General features: G+C 31.7%; 1 protein-coding gene across 1 annotated transcript in view; it reads right to left on the bottom strand.

Moving 5' to 3' along the window:
• The window catches only part of LOC129228098 (UDP-glucose:glycoprotein glucosyltransferase 1-like), a 103,535-nt gene that overhangs the window by 17,189 nt on the left and 62,573 nt on the right, over nucleotides 1-23,773 (bottom strand). Inside the window, 11 exon segments of the mRNA XM_054862738.1 lie at nucleotides 780-883; nucleotides 2,272-2,344; nucleotides 3,625-3,734; nucleotides 5,320-5,404; nucleotides 6,400-6,495; nucleotides 7,863-7,922; nucleotides 10,916-11,001; nucleotides 16,202-16,286; nucleotides 16,401-16,486; nucleotides 18,143-18,249; nucleotides 19,663-19,714. Coding sequence (XP_054718713.1) covers nucleotides 780-883; nucleotides 2,272-2,344; nucleotides 3,625-3,734; nucleotides 5,320-5,404; nucleotides 6,400-6,495; nucleotides 7,863-7,922; nucleotides 10,916-11,001; nucleotides 16,202-16,286; nucleotides 16,401-16,486; nucleotides 18,143-18,249; nucleotides 19,663-19,714 — 944 coding nt within the window.

The raw sequence follows: 23,773 nt of genomic DNA, 5'->3' as shown, positions 1-23,773 counted from the left end.
AAGCTGAAAGTCTCTATGTCTGGATGTCTGTGACGCGCATAGCGCCTATGTCAGTAGGCTGATTTTCATAAAATTTGGTACAAAATTAGTTTGTAGCATGGGGGTGTGCAACTCGAAAAGATTTTTTGAAAATTCGATTTTGTTCTTTTTCTATTCCAATTACAAGAAAATTTTACCGAGCAAATTATCACAACTTGGACGAATAAATTACCAAATTATCATAACGTGGAACGGTAACATGCACAAGCAAATGAATATAGCAAATTGGTGAGAAATTCATCATCCATTATTTGCAAATATACAGGCGACACAAATGACCTTTTAATTTTCTACTACGGGCAAAGCCGTGCGAGTACCACTAGTGGAAAATAAACAGCATTAAATAACTGAATTGAAATTGCTAGTACTTTTTTAAAGTTACTTGCAGTTTGCATTTTAATTGATTTTTAGATAATTTTTAGGTTTGGGCATGCAAGTAATATCTTGTGTTTTGGTCCTCACTTTCACTCACTAGTTTTAGATCACATCTTGTACAGCATCTAAGGAATATTAAAATCGTATGAGTCAAGAGTTTATATTACCTGCGACAAGTTATCCATTAGAATACGAAAGAGATCTTTTTCAGTTACCTAATACTGAACTAGTAGAGGGGTACAGTCCGATTATGGATCAAATGAAACTTTTTAATTTTGCATGAAAAATACACACTGAATTGAAGCTCTCCATCTCTTAGAGACCTTACTTCAAGCAAAAAATCAAAAAGTTAAGCAAAAAGTTACCTATAGCCATCCATATCTTTACGACTATCACAAAATGGAGTATAACCATATGGAGCACCACCTAAATCAAGGTCATTCAATTCTTTCATGTCAGCTCTAACAACCTAGGAAAAAAAATACATTTTTTTTTCAGACTGAATTAAATAATACAACAGAAAAATACATGCGTAAAGTTTGGATAATTTTATTTCTCAACGGATTTAACTCATAAAAATGCAGTAGTACCAAAAAACTCCTGGGGTTATGTTTTGAGAACTGAAGCTTTCCCACAGTAGAGAAGGGGTTGAGTTTTATAAAATTTAAATCAAAGTGACACAGAAGGGTTATTCCACAGAAGACGGTAATTTTGTCCCGCACGTGACACTTCATATATTTCATAAAAAATAATAATTTAAAAAGAGGATGAACAAAATTTTGTTGCTTAAGAATCGATAAATGCACGTGTGACTTCTTAAGCAAAAACTTTCTTAAAAAATATTTCTTTTTTATGAAATACAGGAACTGTCACGTGCAGGACAAAATGATCATTTTCAATGAAATGGGCATATACATATTTTTTTTTTCAATGGTTTAAATAATTATTTCTAAACTAATGAGATATGCTTCTTTTACATTGGAACCATAGCTTTCAAAATCTACAATTTGTTTTGTCATTGCTGTATTAATAAGAGCAAAAATATTAGCTTATTCATAAGCAGGTTACCAGAGGTTGACTTTGGATGTCCCGCACGTGACACATGCACACATGTAAATTAATTTTATTTCAAATAACAAAATTGTTTAATAGAAATATAATTGTGTCAGGAGTATCTTTGTATCAAATAAAAAATTGCTTATCCCTATTTCATTAAAATATTACGAGATATGACGAAATGTTTATGAAATTTAAGCTTATTTTTGTCACGCATGTGACGATGGAATGGCCCAAAAACAGACAAAAGAAATATGTTTAATATTTGTAAGTATAAAACCAAACAATATTAAACAGATAAATAAAAGCAAATAAAATTTATCAGGGAAGTTTTTTTTAATACTAATCCAAGCTTTTGATTATGCTTATGACATGACACCCTAAATTTCCCCACACCTACCGATTTCATGGTTCATCTGTTTTAGATGGGACTTCAGTTTTTTTTTTTTTTTTTTTTGATATTGCTCAGTAGGGCATATTTATTCCTTCAAGGATAGGGAAACTTCATTGATTTTCTGTTTTGACTTGAACAAAATGTATTCATAATTTAAGAATGCTTCTTGATATTTGAGCTTTTTACAGCTCATCTGCATTTATAAATTCATTCATTTTTTTTTAATGTTAAAAAATATAGGAACTGCTTAAACTGACTCAGACTGCAACTCAAATAACACAATGCGACAGGTTTGCTACTGCTCATAGTTCTAAAACATAAATTACTTTAAAAATTCAATAATCAATTTTAGTTAAAGTGTCATAGAAAGAAATTAGAATTTTAAAACATTTATTGATGAAACTTACTTGATCAGCATCTACAAATATAAATTTTTTCACATCCAAAGGAAACAAAACATCCAAAAATAAAATTTTGTACCTAAAATTATGAAAGAAAATTTATTCATGTACAATTCTTAAAACAGTTAATATCACTGAAACATTTAAATATATACATTTTTTTAAATTAAGCATTTTGTTATGACTAGGAACATAGTGCACACAGTCTTCAATTCATAAGAATGCTCAGTAATTAGCTATTTAATTGATAAAGCTAACATTGACATAAAAAAAGTACAAAAGGAAAAAATTATTTCAGGAATATGGTTCAAGATCAACACAAGACACCACAACTTTATCATTTGATTAAAGTTTGTCAGCTCTGAAGCAATACTTGCAATTTGTGTTTTTATTACATTGATTTTTTTTCATTCAAAAATTTTAGCATAAAGGTAAACTATTTACTTCTCAATCAGTAATTTTGCTAACTAAAAGATTTAACTAAAATTATGCGGAAAATCATAAACAGGAAAACAAACAGCTAAGCATAATATAAGCAAATTAATTCAAACTCCAAAAACAATTTTCACAATATATTTATAATGATAAAAATTATAACAATAAAACTATCTCAAACAAGCATAAATAACTGTTGATGTTGATTGTTCAAAAACTCACAAATTAGAAAAAAAAAAGTTCAAAACTATTTTAGAGTTATTTTAATGTTTTTCATCTAATGGAAGTTTAGTACAGCGTTTAGGTCTGTATTGCTTCAATTGTGACAAAAATTTCACTTAATTGATAAGGCTATGCACTACTTTCCAAAAAGTTCTGCATATCTGTTACTGTTGAAACTCAAATAACTATTTTAAAAAGCGGAACTGAGTTTAATATTCAATAAATCAACTGTTATGGATTATGCACAGAAAAATGCATTGAATAAATAAGTTTTTCATTTGTTTTAATTTTAAATCACCCTAAAATGAAACACTGAATGCAAACACATGAAATCTTGGGAGTATTTTGCTGAAATGTAGTTTAAAAATTAAAAAAAATTTGTTTTGAAAGTACCTGACTTTCACTGACTACAACTATCCATAAAACTATATTTTCTAATTTGCACAGTTAGAAATAACATTTCTTTTTCATCTTATACTTTATTTAATTTTCCGATATTAAAAAATATTCGAAAGTAGTAACATTAAAGGGAAAAACTATAGAACCATGAGTTACATCTTAACTTAAACGCAAAACAGAGAAACATGCAAAAATAAAGGAGGGGAAAAGTATAAGCGCAAAATTAAGTCATCTAGGAAAGTTTAGTCACCAAAACAAATATAATACACAAACCACTCAAGTGTAATAGATAACAAATCTTACCCCCAAATCACACGTTGCTTTTCACTTTGCTGATTTAACCATCTTGGCCACTTGTATTGAACTAACTCATACTCGAATCCATAATGCTTAGCCATGTGTGGCAGGAAATCCTATAGGGAAAAAATGAAAAATAAAAAAAAATACAAAACTAAAACTTGCTTTTCAAACCAGATTTCAGAGCCAATACTTTCAAATAGCATATCAAAAACAGTTGAATATTTAGTTTATTTTATTCATTTAATTATTTTTTGCCTTGACAGGTAAGTAAAACATAAAAACATTATGTTTTTTGGAAAAAAAAATTCTCCCTTAGATTCCACTGTTATAGTACATTGTTTAACTTTGTCAACAAAGGGTTAACATGCATATATATTCCATTAAACTCTTAGGCAAATGTTAATAAGACTGCAAAAACCATTTATAGAAATATGCTTATAGTCTGCTGTCCAATCACAGACAAATTGCAAACAAGAGGTAATATAAATGAGTAGGGGGGGGAAGCAAGATAAAATAAATACATTCAGATCTGAACTTACTCAAGGGATGCGTTCCAAGACTCCTCGCGCGAAGGAGCGTGCGACTCCTCTAAGTCGAAATTTCGGGTTGTGGAAAAAGGCATTGTATATGATTTTTTATTAACATATCCAATTATTTTGGACATTTTTAAGCACCTTTCAAACTGTTTTAGATCATTTATTAACTATATATTACCGGTTTTTACATAAAAAGCTGAACTTTTACTGTATTTTTTAAAACGCTGCATTATTCAACATAGAATCATGGTATGATGCACAAAATCAATAATCAATGGGACGACATAAAATAAAATGATACGGTTCGTATAGTATGTAGCAATCACTACACTATAATAGTACTGTACAGTAGATACAGATAGATACAGTAGATAAGTTACATTTATAACTTGAAAACTGAGGATGATTACTTTTACTGCGCAATCAGATCGTTATTCTAATGTATTTTTAAATACAATAACTTGACATTTACATTTATAACGTTTCCACTCTATGGTTACGCCCCTCTTTCAAGGTCTTTATGATCCACAATATAAGAGCAGCTTCCAATTTCATACTGTTTGCATTTTGCTTAGACACTACTCAACAAACTTCATATTAAAACTAAATTCTGAATTTTTACGATTTGCCTTCTCTTGAATTTTAATTGCACGTATGAAAGGTTCACTCATACCTTATTGTAGTGCTATCTCCGATCCACATTTTAGTTGTTCAAACATATAAAGAATCTTTACCTTTTTCTTGAATTGTCACAAACTTTCACTTTTTTTTTTCACCTTTACTAACAAAGCGATGTTTAGACTAGTGCAATGTGTGGGAGCTTGAGCAGTCAAAGATGCTAAAAGGATGCAAACGACTACTAAATATTGATCACGAAATCAATATTTAGTAGTCAATAACAAATCAGAAACTTAGCACCACAATTCTTTTCAAATATTTTCGTGTTGTGAGCGAGAAATTTGCTTTAGCTCTAAAATTCATTGCTCGTGAAAAACTCTTGTTATAGGCATTTCGCGGGAGTCGACTGTAAATAAAACAATCATCACAGATTTTAAATTTTGGTATCATAAGAAATTCAAGAAACAAATATTGCTTTCAAAAGGACAAGTTGAAAAGTTCTATCACTTTACATCTACCAGCTTTTCTTATTTTTAAATCTTACCTTAAAGGTTGGCGACAAAAAGTTCTTCAAAAACCAGAACTTTACTGGTGTTTTAGTGTTCTTCAAAACACTCAACATCATAATCCTAGAAAACAAAAACCAAGTTTGCATTCAATAGGAAAGACTCTGCTGATAAAGACGCACTATGAAAAAGAACAGAACCTAAAAGTCTACTTCACAAGATATTTCATTAAAATTAGAAATTTATTTTTGACCTGCATAAATTTAGATAGCCTTACACAACATGAATACAAAGTAAACACTTATATAGCAAAGATATTTCATGATGTCATAAGAGATGTTTATACATGAGGTTGAAATAATTTAAAACACAATATGCAGCCATTTGGAATATAAATAATTACCTTAAGGGTAAACATTTTCTAAAAAACATTTCACCATTGAATTGACTAGTTCAAAAAAAAACAATTTAATTCAAAAAGAAATATTCTAAGTCAGTGATTCCTCAAACTACGTCAAGAAAGTCTAACTGCGGTGGAGTAAAGCTTTAGTACAACTTCACAAATGATTGGAGATTTATTAACTACAAAACTTTTGTAATATTTCACCATGTCCTGCAATATAAATAAGGGCTATGCAATACAGGTTCACAAGTTATATTTATTTTTTGCGTGTTAGATAGGATAAGTTTATTTTGTTTAGGGAAAGGCACTGGGGAGGGGGGAATCTTAAACTCCAAAGATGGCTTGACTCAAGAAAGTTTACAATTACTGCTCTAACCATTAAATATCTGCTCAGGCTTAAGCCTTAATTAAAAAATCAAATATATTGTTTACATCTATATAAAGGGAATTTTTTGCATATGTAATCGAATTTAGTTTTGCAGGTTCAAAAAAAGGTATGTGCAATAAGCTTCAAAAATGAAATAAAGGGAACAAACATATAAAATAAACACATACCTTAATAGTAAAGTAAGAAAAACAATGCTAAAAAAGCACAAATTTGCCAATTACAGCAGACACGTGTTTCGGCGTTACAGGCTGCAAATTTGTGCTTTTTTAGCGTTGTTTTTCTTACTTTATTGTTCAGCACAATTGGTATTTATTTATCTTAACATACCTTAATAATCGCTCATATAGATGTCCAGAAGCTAAAGAGAATATATTGATTTTATCATCAACAGCATCCATTTCACCTTTATTCCCAGACAAGGTACTATAACAAAGCAGTAAATACTATAACTAGTAATAAAGGTTGTTAACAAATCACACACACAGTAGCCTGTGAATTAATGTGAGTATAAGTTTTCTATCAGAAACAATTTATCAGTTATTTAAATTATCTTCTAGTCCTTTGGTTTTTATAACTTAATTTTGGCTTAGTGTTTATAAAACTTTACCATTTTTTTTACACTTGATTGCTTCAAAATCATATCTGAATTAGTATAAGTATTACTTTGTCATACTGAGGCGTGATGAAATCTGAATTCCACAATATCCCACACATTTTTGAAAGGATTTAAATTGACTGAAAGGAGGATATTTCCCCCAACTTTCCTTATATAGCGAATCAATCCAGTCCTAAATTGTATTTCAAAGAAATTAAAACTTTCACTCTTCTATGTTCCATGCTTTATAATTATTGAAACAAAGCTATATTTTTTCATTGTAGTTGAGTTCAATCAATGTCTTTTTTTCTACTTCTGCAATCTGATTATCTCCCCCTTTTATTTTTTTTTTTTTTGATATTTTTTCAAGCATCTCAGTTATGCATAATAACCCCCAGCATATGCTATATCTTGCTGCAGGTTCAAGTTAAATCTTTTTTTTCTTCATAATTTAATTAACTCTGCCACCCCAACCATTTCCTGAAATAATTTTCCCCTTTCTGCCACAATTATCTTATTACTTCACCTTAATTGACTTGGTCTCCTTTTGGTTCAAAGTTTTATTCATAGTTTTCTAAACTCGCAGTCCATTCTTTGGCAATGTTTTTCTGAGTTTTAAATCAAAATTGCTATGCTCACCCTTTTTTTTCCTCTCAGGTCACATGTAGGACAGTTACTTCACAACTGCCATATGAAATAGACAATGAAAACTTAACGTGTTATAAAGAGATTCCTCCTAAATAATGTTGCTGAATTCATATAAGAAATAGTTCTTTTCCATGTCAAAGCAATCTGCTATTGCTTGCATAAGGAAAAAAGACATTTTTAGGGTGTACCTGCAGAATGATAAATTTCTACCATAGCTAGTTAAGTTTTTTAACTAACTCTACCAATTTGTAACTGAGTCACTGATAAAGCTTCTTAAGTTGCAAGTTAAGCACCGCCAAATTAAAACTCCGCCAAGATTTCTTTATTCATTACACAATAAATCCATTACCCGGAATTGAAAATATACAAAACCTCCACAAGATTACCTCAAGGTATGTTTTTGTTCACCTAATAAACAGGGGGGGATAAAACTGTTGCTACAACTGTTGCCAAACATTAAAAATGAAGTTGCTATGCTCACATTAATTCACACATTACTGCATTTAGAATTCACATTACTACTCTTGCATACTAAGAGCAAAAGTACCTTTTAATTTCAAGCCAAATAGTTCTCCATTCCTCGACTATTCCACCAATGATAGGCATGCTGCTTGCAAAAAAACAGAAAAGGAAGAAAACAAAAGAAGTCTGTCACCAAACAAACATGCCAAAAAAAAAAAAAAACTAGTCATGCTATTTAACTGAAAAAATGTTTTTTACGAAAATAACGGACTTGTACAGAGATCATTGCTTTAAACTTGGTAACTATCCAAATGATTTTTTGAATTAATCGATAACCAAAACTGGCCTTCCGATTCCAGAGTACTCTACAAAATGAAACACTCAAATACTTCATATTAAATTTGTAGCTTTATTTATTACTTTATAAAAGAAGCCCAAGCAGAATATGTAATTATTATTTTGATGTTCACCCCTCTTTCGCTGTTTTTACTTCCTTTTACAAAAAAGGAAGTATTGTATTCGCGAAAAATTTTCACTCAAAAATTGGCCTTAATTTCAATTTTTCTCACCCTCGAACGAATTTTGAGTTGTTTTCGACCTGACCACACGTACATATGTACCTAAGAATGTATAGACACCCGAAATATCCATTTTGACGTTTCCCGAGTTAATTACTAGTTTTCTCGCGACGCCTGTATGTATGTGCGTGCGTATGTATGTCGCATAACTCAAGAACGGTATGTCCTAGAAAGTTGAAATTTGGTACGTAGACTCCTAGTTGGGTACCTTCTCCTTTGGTTGCATTTGGATGTTCCTAAGGGGGTCTTTTTCCCCTTTTTGGGGGGAAATCATTGTTAATTTCAATGTAAACTCATAATTTGTCGGACACTTGACAATATATTGCCAGTCTTTTGGTCACCAAATTTTGTCGTCAACTTGGCGACATTTTGGTGGTTTTTTTTTTTTAATTTTGAATTTGGTTTCAATTTGATCACTGTTGGTGATATTTAGAGTGTAAACAATTGAATCACATTGAAACTGCCAATAATGGGGAAATGACATTAAATTGGAGTAAAAGGAAGTCATGTGATGCACATATCAGCTTGTTTATTTTATTGCTTTATTGCAGGAATTCACATCCTGTCAAAGAACTTTGTACTATTTTATTTCTGAAAGAGGTATAGACTCAGGAGGTCCCATAGCTGAAATTGAGCATGTGGTTCTAAAGGCACAAATAATCACCAAAAGATGACAGTAACTGCAGTTTCCTTGCCAATACAGCAATCTCATGTTAATATTAGAAATTTGGAGGAGGGTGGCAATGTGACTCCTCTCCTCGTTTGTTGTACAATAAATCGAATAATAATGAACTGAACTTAATGGAACTTTTTGCCTTTCCATTAGGACTTCATTTGAATACTGAATAGGATGAATCATTTAGTCATTAGTCTCATAGCAGTGTACATACTGAATCTTATGCCTAGAAACACAGGAGAGGTCATTGTGGCCTCTGAGATATTATACAAAAAGAAAATTTTTCCTTTGTCTTACTCACTCTAACATGAAAAAGTTATTCACTAAAGTTTCACCTCTATTTTCCACTTTTTTAAACAACCAAACGGTAAGGTTTGCTTATTGAAAGAGAAACTAACTCTTTACATTTTGGCGTGTTGATACAAAATCACTGAACATTTTTATGCACTCTGTTTTTAATTAGTCATAAGAGAAGAAGTGTAGGCCATAAAGATGCACTCAGGAAAAATGTTTGATGGAAAAGAAAGGGACATGTCTAAGGAAAATGAAATTATTTTCAAAGAAAAAGAGGATGTTGGGAAAAAATCTTCATCTCTTAATTGGGTCCAGTAGTTGCAGATTACTGGCCAGCTACATACACTCCAGCTCCCTTCCTTTTCTTTCATTCCTCCCTTTTTTTTCCATTCTTTCTAGTTTGGCTCAAAATAAGAAAGTCTTCAAATGGCTATGCTGCCAAAGCCTCCCCCCCCCCCCAAAAAAAAAAAAAAACATTACAGAGCACCTTTAATTTTGTAAAAAAAATTTCTGGTGGAGAGCCCCGACAACACCTTGTCCACAACAACATCAAAGGTTGTATAAAATTCAATTTTTGTAGCCTCAATTTTGAAAGAGTTTCAGGGAGGGGCCCCGAACCTTCTGACTTTAATATTACCAAAGAAAGACAACAATTATGTTTTTAAAACTACAATTTCAAAAAATTAAAGCAAGAGAACCTCTGATCTTCTGATAACATCATTGAATTCTCCTGATAACATCATCTTTTAGGACTTTCTATAAGCATGTATTTAAAATATTGATTCTGAAAAATTTCTGGGGAGGCCTCCCTAATCTTTCTTTCAACTAACGTCACTAAAGTTCATCTAAAACTATTCTAAGACTCTTAAAAACTGCTTCTTGTTCTGAAGGAATATTGATAAGAGTCTGTATAAAACCTTCATGATACAATAGTCACATTAGTGCAGATTTTTATTCCTGATAAAATACAACCAAGATAAAGTGACAATCAGCATTATACTGATTTGTACATGCTTCAGCAATGTATTCTACCACATTTTTAAATGCCATAAGTGGCTACCTAGTTAAAGGGTTAGTTGCAATTCAGTTCCTTTAAATATATTAATTTAAAGAAATCTAATAGTTAGTAATTAAGCAACCCAATCAGTTTTTTATGCTTCTAGCTTTAAAATAAAACTGCTTGATTTATTTGAATAGTTAAATATTATTCAAATAAATATAACTTATGCATCAAATGTAAAATAACTTTTAAAGTGTAGCTAATAACAATATACAAATATTGCAATTTTGTCATTTAAGCATATACATGATTATCATAATTAGTAGTACATAAATACAAAAAAAGCACAGTGCAAAGCAAATAAAAAAAGAAAAAACATTAACACATACAAAAAAAAATGCAAAAAGTATTAATTTTATAATTTATAAAAACTTAAAAGGAACAGAAGAATAAAGTGAAACAGCAGCACATCAATAATAAATCTCAATTTTTATACAGGCAAGAAGCATTAAAAGCATGATGATTAGAAAAGAGATAAGAAAATCTTAAAATAAAACATGTAACTAAAGGAAATGATTTGGAAAAAATACCTGGTAATAGTACTCCATATTCCATTATCAGTGTCAGCATCATCATACAGAAGTTCTTCAAATTGCTTTCCAGGCTTTTTAGCAACCTATAAAAATTTAAATGCATTAATTGGTCCACCAGACATAAAATCTGTTTCATATTTATTTAATTCCCTTATTTATCCACACAAACTAGAGTTTCAATTTCTTAAAAAAAAAGTATTACTTTTATATGAGATTTAACATAGGGAGTATAGAGAGTCAGGCAAATTGGAGAAAAGACACACTAACTGTGCCTAAAAATGAGTACGGTAAATATAAATTACAGCTATTTCATCAAATTAGCTACTAATTATCAGGTACAGATGTACAGATGCAAAGATAGATATTACAAAAAGATTAATTTGAAAGATTTATTCCAGTCATCTTCAGCCAAAAATAGTCAGGCAGCTGGGTTTTTGCCAACACTGGTACTACAAGTAATTGGTTAAGCAAGATCAAGTAAAACTAAGCATTAAAAAGTCCGCAGCACATGATCATGTTTCTCTGTTGCCACGGGTCTGTCCAGGATTTTTCACAGGGTCCGTTTTTTGTGAAAAATCAAATAATTTTGTAAAAATGAATTTATTTTGTGAAAAATCAAAAAAATTCGCAAAAAAAAAAAACAAAAAAAAAAAAAAATTTGTTAAAACAAAAATTTTAGAATTAAGAGATGGCACAAACTGCATCAATTAAACTTAAAGTTGAGTGTTTTCCTCTTCTATGTCGAGAAAATCATTCTGGGGTATTTTTCTGATATTTGGCAGGGGAGGGGGGGGGGGGCATCGCTCTCTCAAATATCAATATTTATCTACCATTCTACATTATGTTAAATTATACTAGAAATATTTCTGTACAGTATTTAAAATAATTGCAACAAAAAAATAAATAAATAAAATAAAATTCAGAATAGTGTTCAGCATTTAACTTTTTGACCCAAGACACTCTTAAAAAGCACAGAATTTCGTTTAGAACTTATAAATTCCGTGATTTTAACGAAAATAAAAAGATATTTTAATTGTTTACCTTTTAACAAAGCGTAATAATCACCAGAAATTCGAAAAATCGAATTCCCATAGCGGATGCAAAGAGATCGCAATTCTCAAAGTGAAGGCATCAAAAGTATAAAAACCGCTTGTAAAAGAAATATTTTTGATAAAATTATTTTAAAATTGCATTTTAGAGTCCTATGATAAACATTTCATTAATATCTGTAGACACAGTTAATGCGAAAAAAAAATTTAAAAATAAATAAATAAATAAATAAATAAATAAAATAAACCATCTATTCAGCATTTTAATTTTTGACTCATAACAGAAAATGGAATTTTGCTTTAAAAACTTGAAATGAGAGTTCTAAAAGAAATAAAGAGACTTTTCATTTATTTGCATCCTAATAAAGCGAAGTTAGCTTGAAAAAAGAACAAAATATGATTCTCATATCAGATGTTAAAAGATTGCATTTTTCAAAATGTAGAAATCTAAAGAAAAAAAACGGCAATTAAAAGAGTTTATTTAAAGTTAACCATCCTTGTTAGCATCGAAAAATCAAAACCCATATAATTTCTCAAAATAACAATTAAACATCGCTCCGCACCACACCGTAAAACGCAAATATTGACAAGATGGTAAAATGATGAGAATATTTTCTAATCAAGTCATTATAAAGGTTCAACGCCAGACGCTAAGTGGTGATAATTTTAAAGTTGGTAACCCTATCTGAAGTGATCATATTTTTCCCCACCCTTAATATCCCTTTGCAGTTCTAACCAGGAAACATCACGAGCTCAGTAATCATGAAAAAAGTTAAAAATGGTCACATTCGAAAGAGTATCTTTAGAAAAAAATTTGACCCAAATATTGTGTGCCCTTGTCCTTTAGTTTTTGAGATATGGGGGGTCAAAGTTTGTCGAAATCTTACGAAAATTCGCCAAATTTAAAGACTTGGCAGGAAATGGAAAATACCACGTGATTTCATCGCCTGCGTCTAGCAAGACTCTCATTCCCATTTCTGGTCATCTGTAAAGCGCGTAAACAATGTTTCGAATTAACCCTTTACTTGTGTGTGTAAAATTAAAAAGTAACTATGAAGCCTGTGAAATGGAAACTAGAGAGCTTTATCCAGAGGAGCTACAACTTTATAACGAAATTGAACGTAGGATTTAATTTTGTAATCGTGATAATAATGCATTTCAGAATTTAAGTGCATTTCAAGTGTGTTTTACTTAACTAATTTAAATTTGTACTCTTGTTATGAAATGTGTTGTAAGTAATTAATAATTATGTACGAGAATTAAAATGAATAAGTAAAAAAAAACGTGCTTATTAAAGCTTATATATTGAAAATAAAATGGATAGTTTTTGATGTTGAAAGAAAATGATCATGGATTGTAGTATCCCAGCTCTTATTTATTTTTTCAATAGTTATTATTATTCATGAAGTTTTATTGTCTGACCATTGCTAGCGAAAATGTTTAATTTTTAATTTAAAATAAAAAAAAAATAATAATAATTAAAAAAAGAAGAAAACAACGGATAGTAAATGTCAAAAATTTTCACAGCAAAACTAACGATGTCGGAAATTACTTCACAACAGATTCTTATCAAAAATTTTATAGTCTACGTTCATTACAACAACCCCTGTAGTTCGAAAAAGTCTGTCACTGCAACTGAAAGTCGCTATAACGTAAATGCACATCATATTGCCTGTTATTTAGTCATTTTTAAAAATACTGAAGTCACTTTTACCAATTATGTTTCAAGTTGAAAGGGAATTCAAATACGAGAAAAATAAAAATTAATACAGTTTTTTTTTATTTGACTTGTTAGAAGGCTTACACATAACTTGAAAACGATACACATAACGAAAAACGCACTGGAAATAACTGACAGAAATCGTTTTTTTTTAATTTGAGAACATGGTTTGCAATCTTTAAAATTGTCGTTTTCTTCGTATTTAAATACTGTTGAAGACTTCAGATTTACGACTTTAAAAAAAAAAAGACTTTAAAGTGTGTTTATCGTTTCTCTACGGTTATCATATTTTTTTCAAAACAGTTTCATCATCGAATTAACTCTTTCAGTGGAAATATTTCACCCGCAGAAGCATAAAAGTTTTAAACATCAGTTTTTTAACAGACAGTCTTAAGAATAACAAAAAAGTTTAAACTTTGAACGGGTATATTCAAATGTATTCAGTTAATACGTTCTATTGGATGCTAAAATATCATTACATCTGTGGAATTTTAAACGAGGCTTTGTGCTCGAACCCTATGACAGATCGGTCGCAGTAATAGGAGGTCGTTCTTGTTGACTGCAGTTAGGAGCGCACTGTGGGATTTCACTATGACCTCCCAAAAATTTTCCTTATTCGACAAAGTTCGTCTGACAGTTCGGCAAATTAGAGGACATAATTACAATTTTTTAACTCCCGAAAGTCACTTTTCATACATTATTATTTGCGCATACTCGTATTTTATCGCTCGGCAAAATTTGAATTTTCCTTCGGTAAACTGAGAATTTTTGCTTTCCCAAAAGTTTAAGCTCGGGGAACCTCTCACTGCAGTATATTTTAATTTGCTTTATTACTACAGTAAAATGTCAAAAATCAGAACAAATTAGCTTTGCACATAACCTAAAAGAAAAAATAATTAATACTTATGAGAACCTTGTTTAGAAATAAAATATATTTCACCAATAATAATAACCACAAAAAATAGTGAAGAAAAAATCTACTTACATCTACTACTACTACCTAAAATGCTAAAAGACATTTTTATCTTGACCTTCTCCGTAACATTTTACAGAGGGGAGGTTCAAATTAAATTATTCGAGAAAATTACTTTTAGTTATTCGAAAAGCAACAAAAGACACACCCACATTCACATTTCTAGAGTTGGAAACAAATGTTTGAAGGAACTCCCCTCGGGGTCTAGGGGATTCGTCAAAAGAAAATATGATTTGAAGTCAATATACATTATATTTCCATTGTTTTTACAATAAAATAAAACAAATATTTCGGGCGGTGGCGTTTTCCCCTATACAGTTGCACGTTAATATCCCGGAACACAAGCCCCTAAAAATTTCAATGCCGCAGTCTGTGCCACGACACCCCGCGCCATGGTAGTCACCCCGAGTAAGGAATTAATGCGCTATTTCTCACGCGCTTTGGTGGTGACCAAATATGGAAGTGAAATGTCTTGTCAGATGCAGATGTTGAATTCGCTCCGTACCTTCCATTTCTGAACAAAACTCGCTAAATTTGGCGACTTTACTAAAAATTTCGGCAATTTTTAAGACCTCATATTTCGATAACGTGGTCACGAGGGCACGTAGTTTCAGTGCCATAAACATGTTTTCCAATGCTCTTTCGAATGCCACCAATTTGGAATTTTTTTGAATTTCCTTGATCGTGATGTTTCCTGGTAAGTTCATTTCGCAGATATATATTATTATTGTTTATTAAATCATAAGCGGAGAAAAGTGCTTACCAATGCCTTTTCAGAAAAGTTTACAACATCACCGCTGCTAATTAGCTATGATAAAACAAACAACCATTATATTTATTTGGCAGTAGCAAATATTTATCCCTTGCATGAGCATCGCAAGAGTGCCGATTTTTTTTTTTTTTTTAAATTAGCCGATTTTGTATAAGCTGATCTCTCCAATTTGACTTTTAAAAAAATCCAAAAATTATCGGTTTATACACAGAAATATGCATTACTTTGCTTTCAGATTTGCTCTTTCAATAAACAATTTGTGAAAGATCCGATCTTGTTTATCAGAATTTTGTGAAGGGTTCGTTTTGTTTGATCGGGATTTTGTGAAAGGTCCGTTTTGGTTGATCGGATTTTTGCGAAGGGTCCGTTAACGGACCCAAATATCCTCTGGCCAGACCCCTGGTTGCATTCTAATCACTTTGCTTTTAATCAGTCACTATCTTCAGTCTTAACTGGGCTTAGGACTTTGATTTGAATTTGGGTTAAAGCTTGGATATTATTGATCAGTGTTTTGGAAATTTTACTTATATTTTCCCAAATTGCATAAATTTTCTATCTGACTTTATAGCGCAAGCTTTTCAAATGTTTTTTTGATAGGTTCCATAGAGCCTTATGAATGAAGACAGGTATATTAATAAATCAGAATGCACTACACTTGGCTTTTAGTGAATCTGATAGTTTATCCAATCAGCTTATTTTATTCTTACTTATTCTTTTCTATACATAAGTTGAGAGAAAAAATTAAAACACACACACACATAAAACTTACTTTGACTTTAATTATATGGCTTCTAAAAGAGCTAATTAAAATTAACAGATCTGATGACCCAGCAGTCATATCAGTGTTATCACTCCTAAATGAAAAATCATAAAAAACAAAAAGACCAAATTAGAATATGAAAGCTTCTAATTACATCTGCATATTGTATAATATATTACTGAATTGTTTTTTATGTCACTGAACTCACCCAACAATATCGTAGATGTCAGTTGATCTACCTTGACGCAAATTCAAATGCCAAGCACCAGGGTTTGCTTTCAGTTGAAAATAACCCTAATATAAATGTTAAACGGAATTAATACTTAAGAATATTTTAAAATACTTTTAGCATATTTTCCTTCAAGGTAAAATATAATTTTCAAACTACTGTAAATTTCAAAACAACATTTGTAAGCATACAAGTGCAAAGTATTTAACTTCTGCCATTGCGTCATATCAACTCACACACCAAAGAAGAAGTTCACAATAACTCTGAAACATACAATTGGCAATTTCCAACGCAAATGTATGCCTTAGAAACTATATATTTATTTCATAAACTACTTTGAATTAATTTTGAGGGACAAGCATTTGCTAATAAATAAATACGTGATATTAAATAAATGGCAGCTGGACTTTTCTAGCTTTACAGTTGTTTCTGAATTTCTCATGCATTTATCAGCATAAAACTAGCAAGATGTGCTCTTGACCAATCCTGTAACAATCAGTAATATACTTTTCTCCATAAAATAAAATAAGTGGAGACATATATTTCTTTCAATGTTCATGCAATGACAAAAAATACCAATTGAAGAAGAAATACGAAAAGATTGCATTTTGGATAAGTAAAAGGTATGATCTGATTACTTACTTAGTTACAGTTATATTTAAACTATCATTAAATGTAATGAACATACATCAATGAAACCCTTCTTGATTAACTCCTTCAAACAAAAGACATTTTAAAATTCCTAATCATAAGATATGCAATAATAATTTTACATTAAGTTGTTAAAGATCAGCTTTAAAAACTACAAACTAAAACGTTATATACGGAATGCATTTATGCCATGGGTTCTCAACTGGCGGTACAAGTTGAGAACCCCTGTTTTAAGCAGAACTTATAGTATTGTATCAAAAGAAAACGAGCTGACGATTTCCTTTTACCCCAATTAAATGTCATTTCCCAATTACTGGCAATTTTAATGTGATTCAATAGTTTCCTCTCTAATAATCACCAACAGTGGCTAAATTGAAATCATATGTAAAAAATCGCCAAATTTGTCGCCAAGTTGGGGACAAAACTTGGCGACCAAAAGACTGGCGATATATCGCCAAGTGTCCGCCAAATTGAGTCACACCACTTGAGTTTACATTGAAATTAACAATGATTCCCCCCCCCAAAAAAGGGGGCAAAAGACCCCTTTAGAAACACCTGAATGCAACCAAAAGCGGAGGTGCAAAACTACACCCCACTATGAGTCTATGTACCAAAATTCAACTTTCTAGGACATACTGTTTTTGAGTTATGCGACATACATACGCACATACAGACGTCACGAGAAAACTTGTAATTAACTCGGGAATCGTCAAAATATATATTTCGCGTGTCTATTCCTTCTTAGGCACTTATCCATGTGTGGTCGAGTCAAAAAAAAAACTCATCATTCACTTGGGGGGGGGGGGGGGGGGGGGGGGATGGAAATTAAGGTCGATTTTTGAGTGAAATTTTTTTTGCAAATACAATACTTCCTTTTTTATAAAAGGAAGTAAAAAGAAACCCAATGGAGTTTAATGTAAGAAACTCAGTGACATTTACATTCGAAAAGACAGCCATTGATATGATAAAAATTAATCATAAGAGCACAATTATCTTACACTGCAACATATAAAATGAAATGAAAATACAATATAGTAGTTTATAACAATTAAAAACAAAATAATACAAACCAAATTTGCCATGACAATAGTATCAACAACAGCAGGGGAGCTTTTAGTACCAAGTATAAACTGCAGCCCACGAGGAGGGTTCCCAGATGATTGTTCAAAGCAGTGGCCTCATTAAAATAAAAAAATATACATTTATAATAATGTATTTTATGCATGAAATTAATTAACAAAAACATATAAACATCTATCTCATATAAAAATCATGAAATGAATGTGTTTTGAGTATCAGCAAAAGAAAAATTCTTAATGCAGACAAAAAAAAAAGAAAAAAATGCTCGGAAGAAACACACGGCTCTTGGACACATAAAATTGGAAAACTTGTATCTTTCTATTTCTTTACTTTAAATAAAACTAACCTGAAGTATTCAAATTTAAGATAAAGTATAAATTCAAACTATGCACCTATACAGAAACATTTTATATTAGATGGGTATGTCTTGTTAATATGGTAAAGTCAATGTTAACAGGGGTGCCCCCCTAGGGAGGGGGGTGTCATGGTCACTGTGACATTAAAATTTTAAGAGGGGTTGCTTTGGAGGTTCACGATACTTAGGGGGTGCGCCCTTGCTCTTAGGGGGTGGGCACCACTCATAAACAATATGAAAAGGATGTTTTTGAACTTAGATTGATTATTCCATATTAATGACCACAAATAATTCTAAAAAGAAGTTGAATTTGTAATCATGATTCTTTGTTAAGGGTTTGTTTTTGGCAGTAGTGCCCTCCCCCAATTGTGAAGACCCCCCCCCCCCCAAAGTGAAAAATACCCCTCAAAACACCCCCCCCCTTCCTAAAAATTTCAACGGTACAGTCTGCACCATGATCCCCCCTAGGTGGGCACCCTTGGTTTTGGCAATCAAGTTTTTTTTCTTTTTTTTTTTGTGCAAAGGCAATATTTTGGGTAGCTAATTTTTAAAAAAGTTTGTTTTTGTTATTGAACTTTTTAATAGGTAGAAATTTTATATCATTCACATGGCTTAAATTATTAGCAATTCATATTCAGGCCTTACACAAGCTTAAAACTTGCCCTTCATACCCTTGTAATGCAAGAGTTAGATAGGTTTTCTTTTTTTTTTTTTTTCAGTTTCAATAAAGAGGAAGTTTCATTCATAATTTCTCCTTTTGTCTTGATTTCCTTTTCTTGTTCTTGTATTCAGAAAAATAGAATTGCAAGTTTGAGCATCAAAAACTGCTAATGTTGCCGCAGGCAGCTTAAAGGCAGTAACAGCAAATTTTTTGTTTTACTTTTTTTTTTTTTTTTTTGCATTTATTGTACATTAGTTTTATTGTACAAGCTTGCTTATTTGGTTTCTGCTGAAAAAAAGTCCGATTCTAACATTTCCCTATTGTTAGTATTGAATCCAAAATGTGTTTCTTCAAATATCTGGAAACCCATTACTGCAGATACTGTCGTTTACCTGCCTACGGCAGTATATGTCAAGATTGGTTTGAAAAATAGAAAAAATGTTTAAAGAATGAGATAGCTTAATCACTTAGCATTTACAAAAAGACAAAATTACCTTCTATTAATAAATGTTCTAATTCAAAATCAGCATGCACACTGCTTTCCACCTAAGAGAGGGGGAAAAAACAGGTTTTACATTAACATCAAAAAATAAACATTTCATGGTAATGCATGTACAAGACATTATATTTTTAAAAGTAGATTTCAAGATTCTTCCCATAAGTAGCAGATACAGGAAAATTTAAACAGGATTTGAAAATGATTAAAAGTCATTTTGTCACTTGAAATATACTTTTTAGAGGGATATCAAAACAATCTGGTACAGCTTTCAACAGTATCTTCTTTCTATACAATTCCATACAAGAAATGACTTTCTTTTTTTGTCCTCTGGTTCGACAAGTTTATTTACCGAGTTACTGCTGCACTTTTTCTTTACTAAAAGAACCTGGCATAGAAGCCTAAAAGTACTCCCAGATTTGTCTTAATTAGATATGAGGGTTATTATTTTTTTTTTTTTCAAGGTCCGATCGATCTCGCAGTGAAAACCAGAAAGTCAAACTGATGACGCTGTGCGTAGATTTGATGCACAGTCTCTCAAATAAAATTGTGCAAAGCATCAGGTCGTTGTGGTTATTCTGAAGCAAGCGATGAACAAGGATACATGCCTCAAACAATTGCGTCTCCCACTAAGTGTGAAGTGCATGCTGTAATTCAATTTCTGAATGCTGAAGGAAGGGCAATTCAGAACAATCATAGAGGGATGTTGTCATCAAGCATTGCGCTTCTGCATGACAATGCACGTCCACACACTGCTGCTTCAACCAAAAACCTCCTGCAGCAGTTTCGCTGGACAGTGTTTGATCATCCTCCATACAGCCCAGACTTGGCGCAATCTGAGTACCATCTCTTTGATCACACGAAACGCTGGCTAGGAAGACAGACGTTTGGCTCCGACACCGAGCTGCAGGGCAGCGTACAGATTCGACAAAAAGTACAAGCGGCTGCTTTCTATGACGAGGGTATCTAAATAATAGTACCACACTATGACAAATGTCTTTATTGGAGCGGCGACTATGTCGCGAAGTAGTTGGAAGGAGTACATTAGGGTTGTCACAAGGTACATGGGGAAAAACTTTTTTCAACTAATTTTTTGCGGCACCCCCCTAAAATGTGCCAATAGACTAGAAAATGTGATTTGGAAAGTTTCAAGTCATTTCGATGATATTAACACGTGCCGCAAAGACGCTAAAGTTACGAAAAATAGCAATTTTTTAGCAAAAAACGTAGTTTTTCCATCTGTAAAACAAAAATTATTCATTCTAGAAACTTCGGTCTGGTCTCATTTTATAGGGAATTTTATTCTCTTTAAGTCTAATATCATCTAAGTTCTTGTAAAACTTGATTAAACATTATTCAGTATTTTTCAAGTCAGGTCGTAGCTAATATCCTCAAAATCGCGTAAAAAGAACGAATCATTATAATATAAATTGTATTGCTTCTTTTAGTTAATGGTTGCAACCTCCTTACAATGTTTAGCTATCAGAGCAAAAACAGCAATATTATCAGAAATATATGCAGTGAAATCCTGTTACAAAGAATACCGATACAACGAAATCATTGCTACTAAAACCTCGTTACAACAAAGAAAATTTCTGGTAGTTTGAAGTTCGTTGTAGCAGAATTTCACTGTAATGTAGTTATATCTCTAAACCTATAAGCTAAAACAAACAACTGCATGTAAAACTTATGAAATTAGCTGTAGAGGTCATAAATACGGAACGTTGCTTTCCTCCTCGGTGGTCAGCGCTAAAAACTAGCTTAAAAATCCCAGTCTTTTAAGGGTTTTGGACCCCCCAGAGAAAGGAAAAACAACGATTCCCAGGAAAGTGGCCAGTGTTCTTAGACGAGGACTTGTTAGGGCTTTCATTAAAATGACAGTCATTTTATGGCTCTTTTCTGCAGTACAAACCTGCGATTTGTGAGTACAGTTGTTACAGAAAAAGTTTTCATATTTAGCATGTCTCTACCACATCTTAGAAGTGGTTTGAAAGCAGTTTCGATTTGCAAAATAGGTACGTCAACTAGTCCTCAACCAGATATTTTTCAAGAAATTTTGGGATTAATGGTATAGATAAGAGGCAATTCAAAGCAAGTATAGAATATTAAAAACAAAATAAGCAATCCAAGTGAAATTTCAAGCTTTTTTTTTTTGAGAAATAAAAACAGTAGCAGCTTAGGGATGCCTATAAAATGTTCATTCCACTTTGCTTAACTTATTTAGGGAGTCTTTCTTCAAACAATGTTACTTTTTGAGTATCTGGCGCTATTCATCACACAAGATGGATGGCAAATTCCATATGAGGCAGTGAGAAGCAAAGGGATGCAAGTGGACTATTTTAAGTTTCGAGTAAAACACGTTTAAAGATCAGATCCAAGGAAGGCTTTCATTGAAATTTTTTCTAAATCATGCTGTACAGCAGCACCTACCAGGGCTGCTAGTACAATCGCTTGCCCCAAGATCGAGGAGAGGTTCACCTACCATTTGTACTGGTTATCTCCAAATTTTTAGTTTTGCCACTTGCATCCCTTTGCTTCTCACTAATTCATATGACGTAGTGAGAAGCAAGTGGATGTAAGTGGACTTTTTAAAGTTCCCCATAAAATGCATTTAAAGTGCAGATTCTAGGTAGGGTAGGTTTTCATTGAACTTTTTTTCTAAATCATGCTATATAGCAGCCCCTACCAGAGCTACTAGTACCATCTCTTGCCTCTAAACAGAGGACATGTTCCCCTATTATTTGTAATGATTATATCCAAAATTTTAATTTTGTCAATTACATTCCTTTGCTTATCACTGCCACATATACTCATTAACAATATATCTTCTCAGGGATCAGCTTTCCTTAATTGATTTAAAGATAAAATATTTGGTTGTTTATCAACAATATTTATGGAAAAGTATGGTTTATTGTCTGCGATCCAGCTTTGGCCCCCAACCAAGATCTATAGTTAGTAAAATCTTTGGTTCAATACAAGAGTATTTATGAAGATGATGTACGCACAGACTAACTAAAATAATTAATCATTTGTGGTCCCTGAACTCAGAGAAGGTTGCATTTCCCTTTTTTGATGATACTTTAGGGAGAAAAAAAAGATCAAAACAAAGAAGGTTGCAAAATTAAAATCCGAAGTAGGAGATAATGAAGATGATTGTGATGATAGGGATACAAAAGCATAACTCAATCTGAAAGAAGCTTAGTTTACTTTACAAAGAAGTTGATTTTTTCATTTCTCCTCAAATTTTTTAAGAGATACAATATTTTACAGAGATTTGAAATCGATGCAAAGTTTTTAAATACTGATCTTGATGAATAGTGTGGAAACCAATATTATATTAAAGCTAAAAAGATAGTAAACAGTTTAAGGGTTGTCAATGCACAGCTGAAACAGGTGTAAAACTAATTTCTAACTAACGACAGTTTCTATTACAAGTTATGTCCGAATGCAGGCACATTTTTCCACATTCATCAGAATCCGTCATATCAAAGCCATTACCACTTTAACTTCTCAATGAAAAGTAATATTATAATGATGTATAATTTAACAGTGCAAGCAATAAAATGCCTTAGATTTTTTTTTCTGCTTTGTAATTTTAACTCTGCTTTCTCTTCTGAACTACTTAGCTATTTTATTTTAAATCAACAATTTGTTACATTTAATTTTTAAAGTACCTAGAAATGAAGTCTTTTTAATGGATCAATTAAAATCAACAATGAGCAAATAAATATAATTGAATATTGTAATGCTTTTAGATATTTGCATGAAAATTCCTTATTGATGATATCTTCCATGACCTGACCTAAAAAATGCTCAGTACCATTCTATAAATTTTGTTTAGAAAAGGATAAGATAACTCGTCATGAGAGTAAAACTTCCTATAAAATGAGACCAGAATGAAGTTTCTAGGATGATAAGTTTTGGTTTTAAAGAAGAAAAACTACGATTCTACAATTTTTTGCTTAAAATCACTTTTTCGTGACTTTAGCCTCTTTGCGGCACGTATTAATATTATCGGATTGAGCTGAAACTTTGCAAATCATGTTTTCTAGTCCATTGGCACAGTTTAAGGGGGTTTCGCGGAAGAAATTCGAAAATCGATTTCTTGT

This window comes from Uloborus diversus, chromosome 8 (genome assembly GCF_026930045.1).
Source record: "Uloborus diversus isolate 005 chromosome 8, Udiv.v.3.1, whole genome shotgun sequence".
NCBI lineage: Eukaryota > Metazoa > Arthropoda > Arachnida > Araneae > Uloboridae > Uloborus > Uloborus diversus.
Note: the sequence above shows the minus strand (reverse complement) of the source record. Positions and strands in the feature narration are given on the sequence as shown.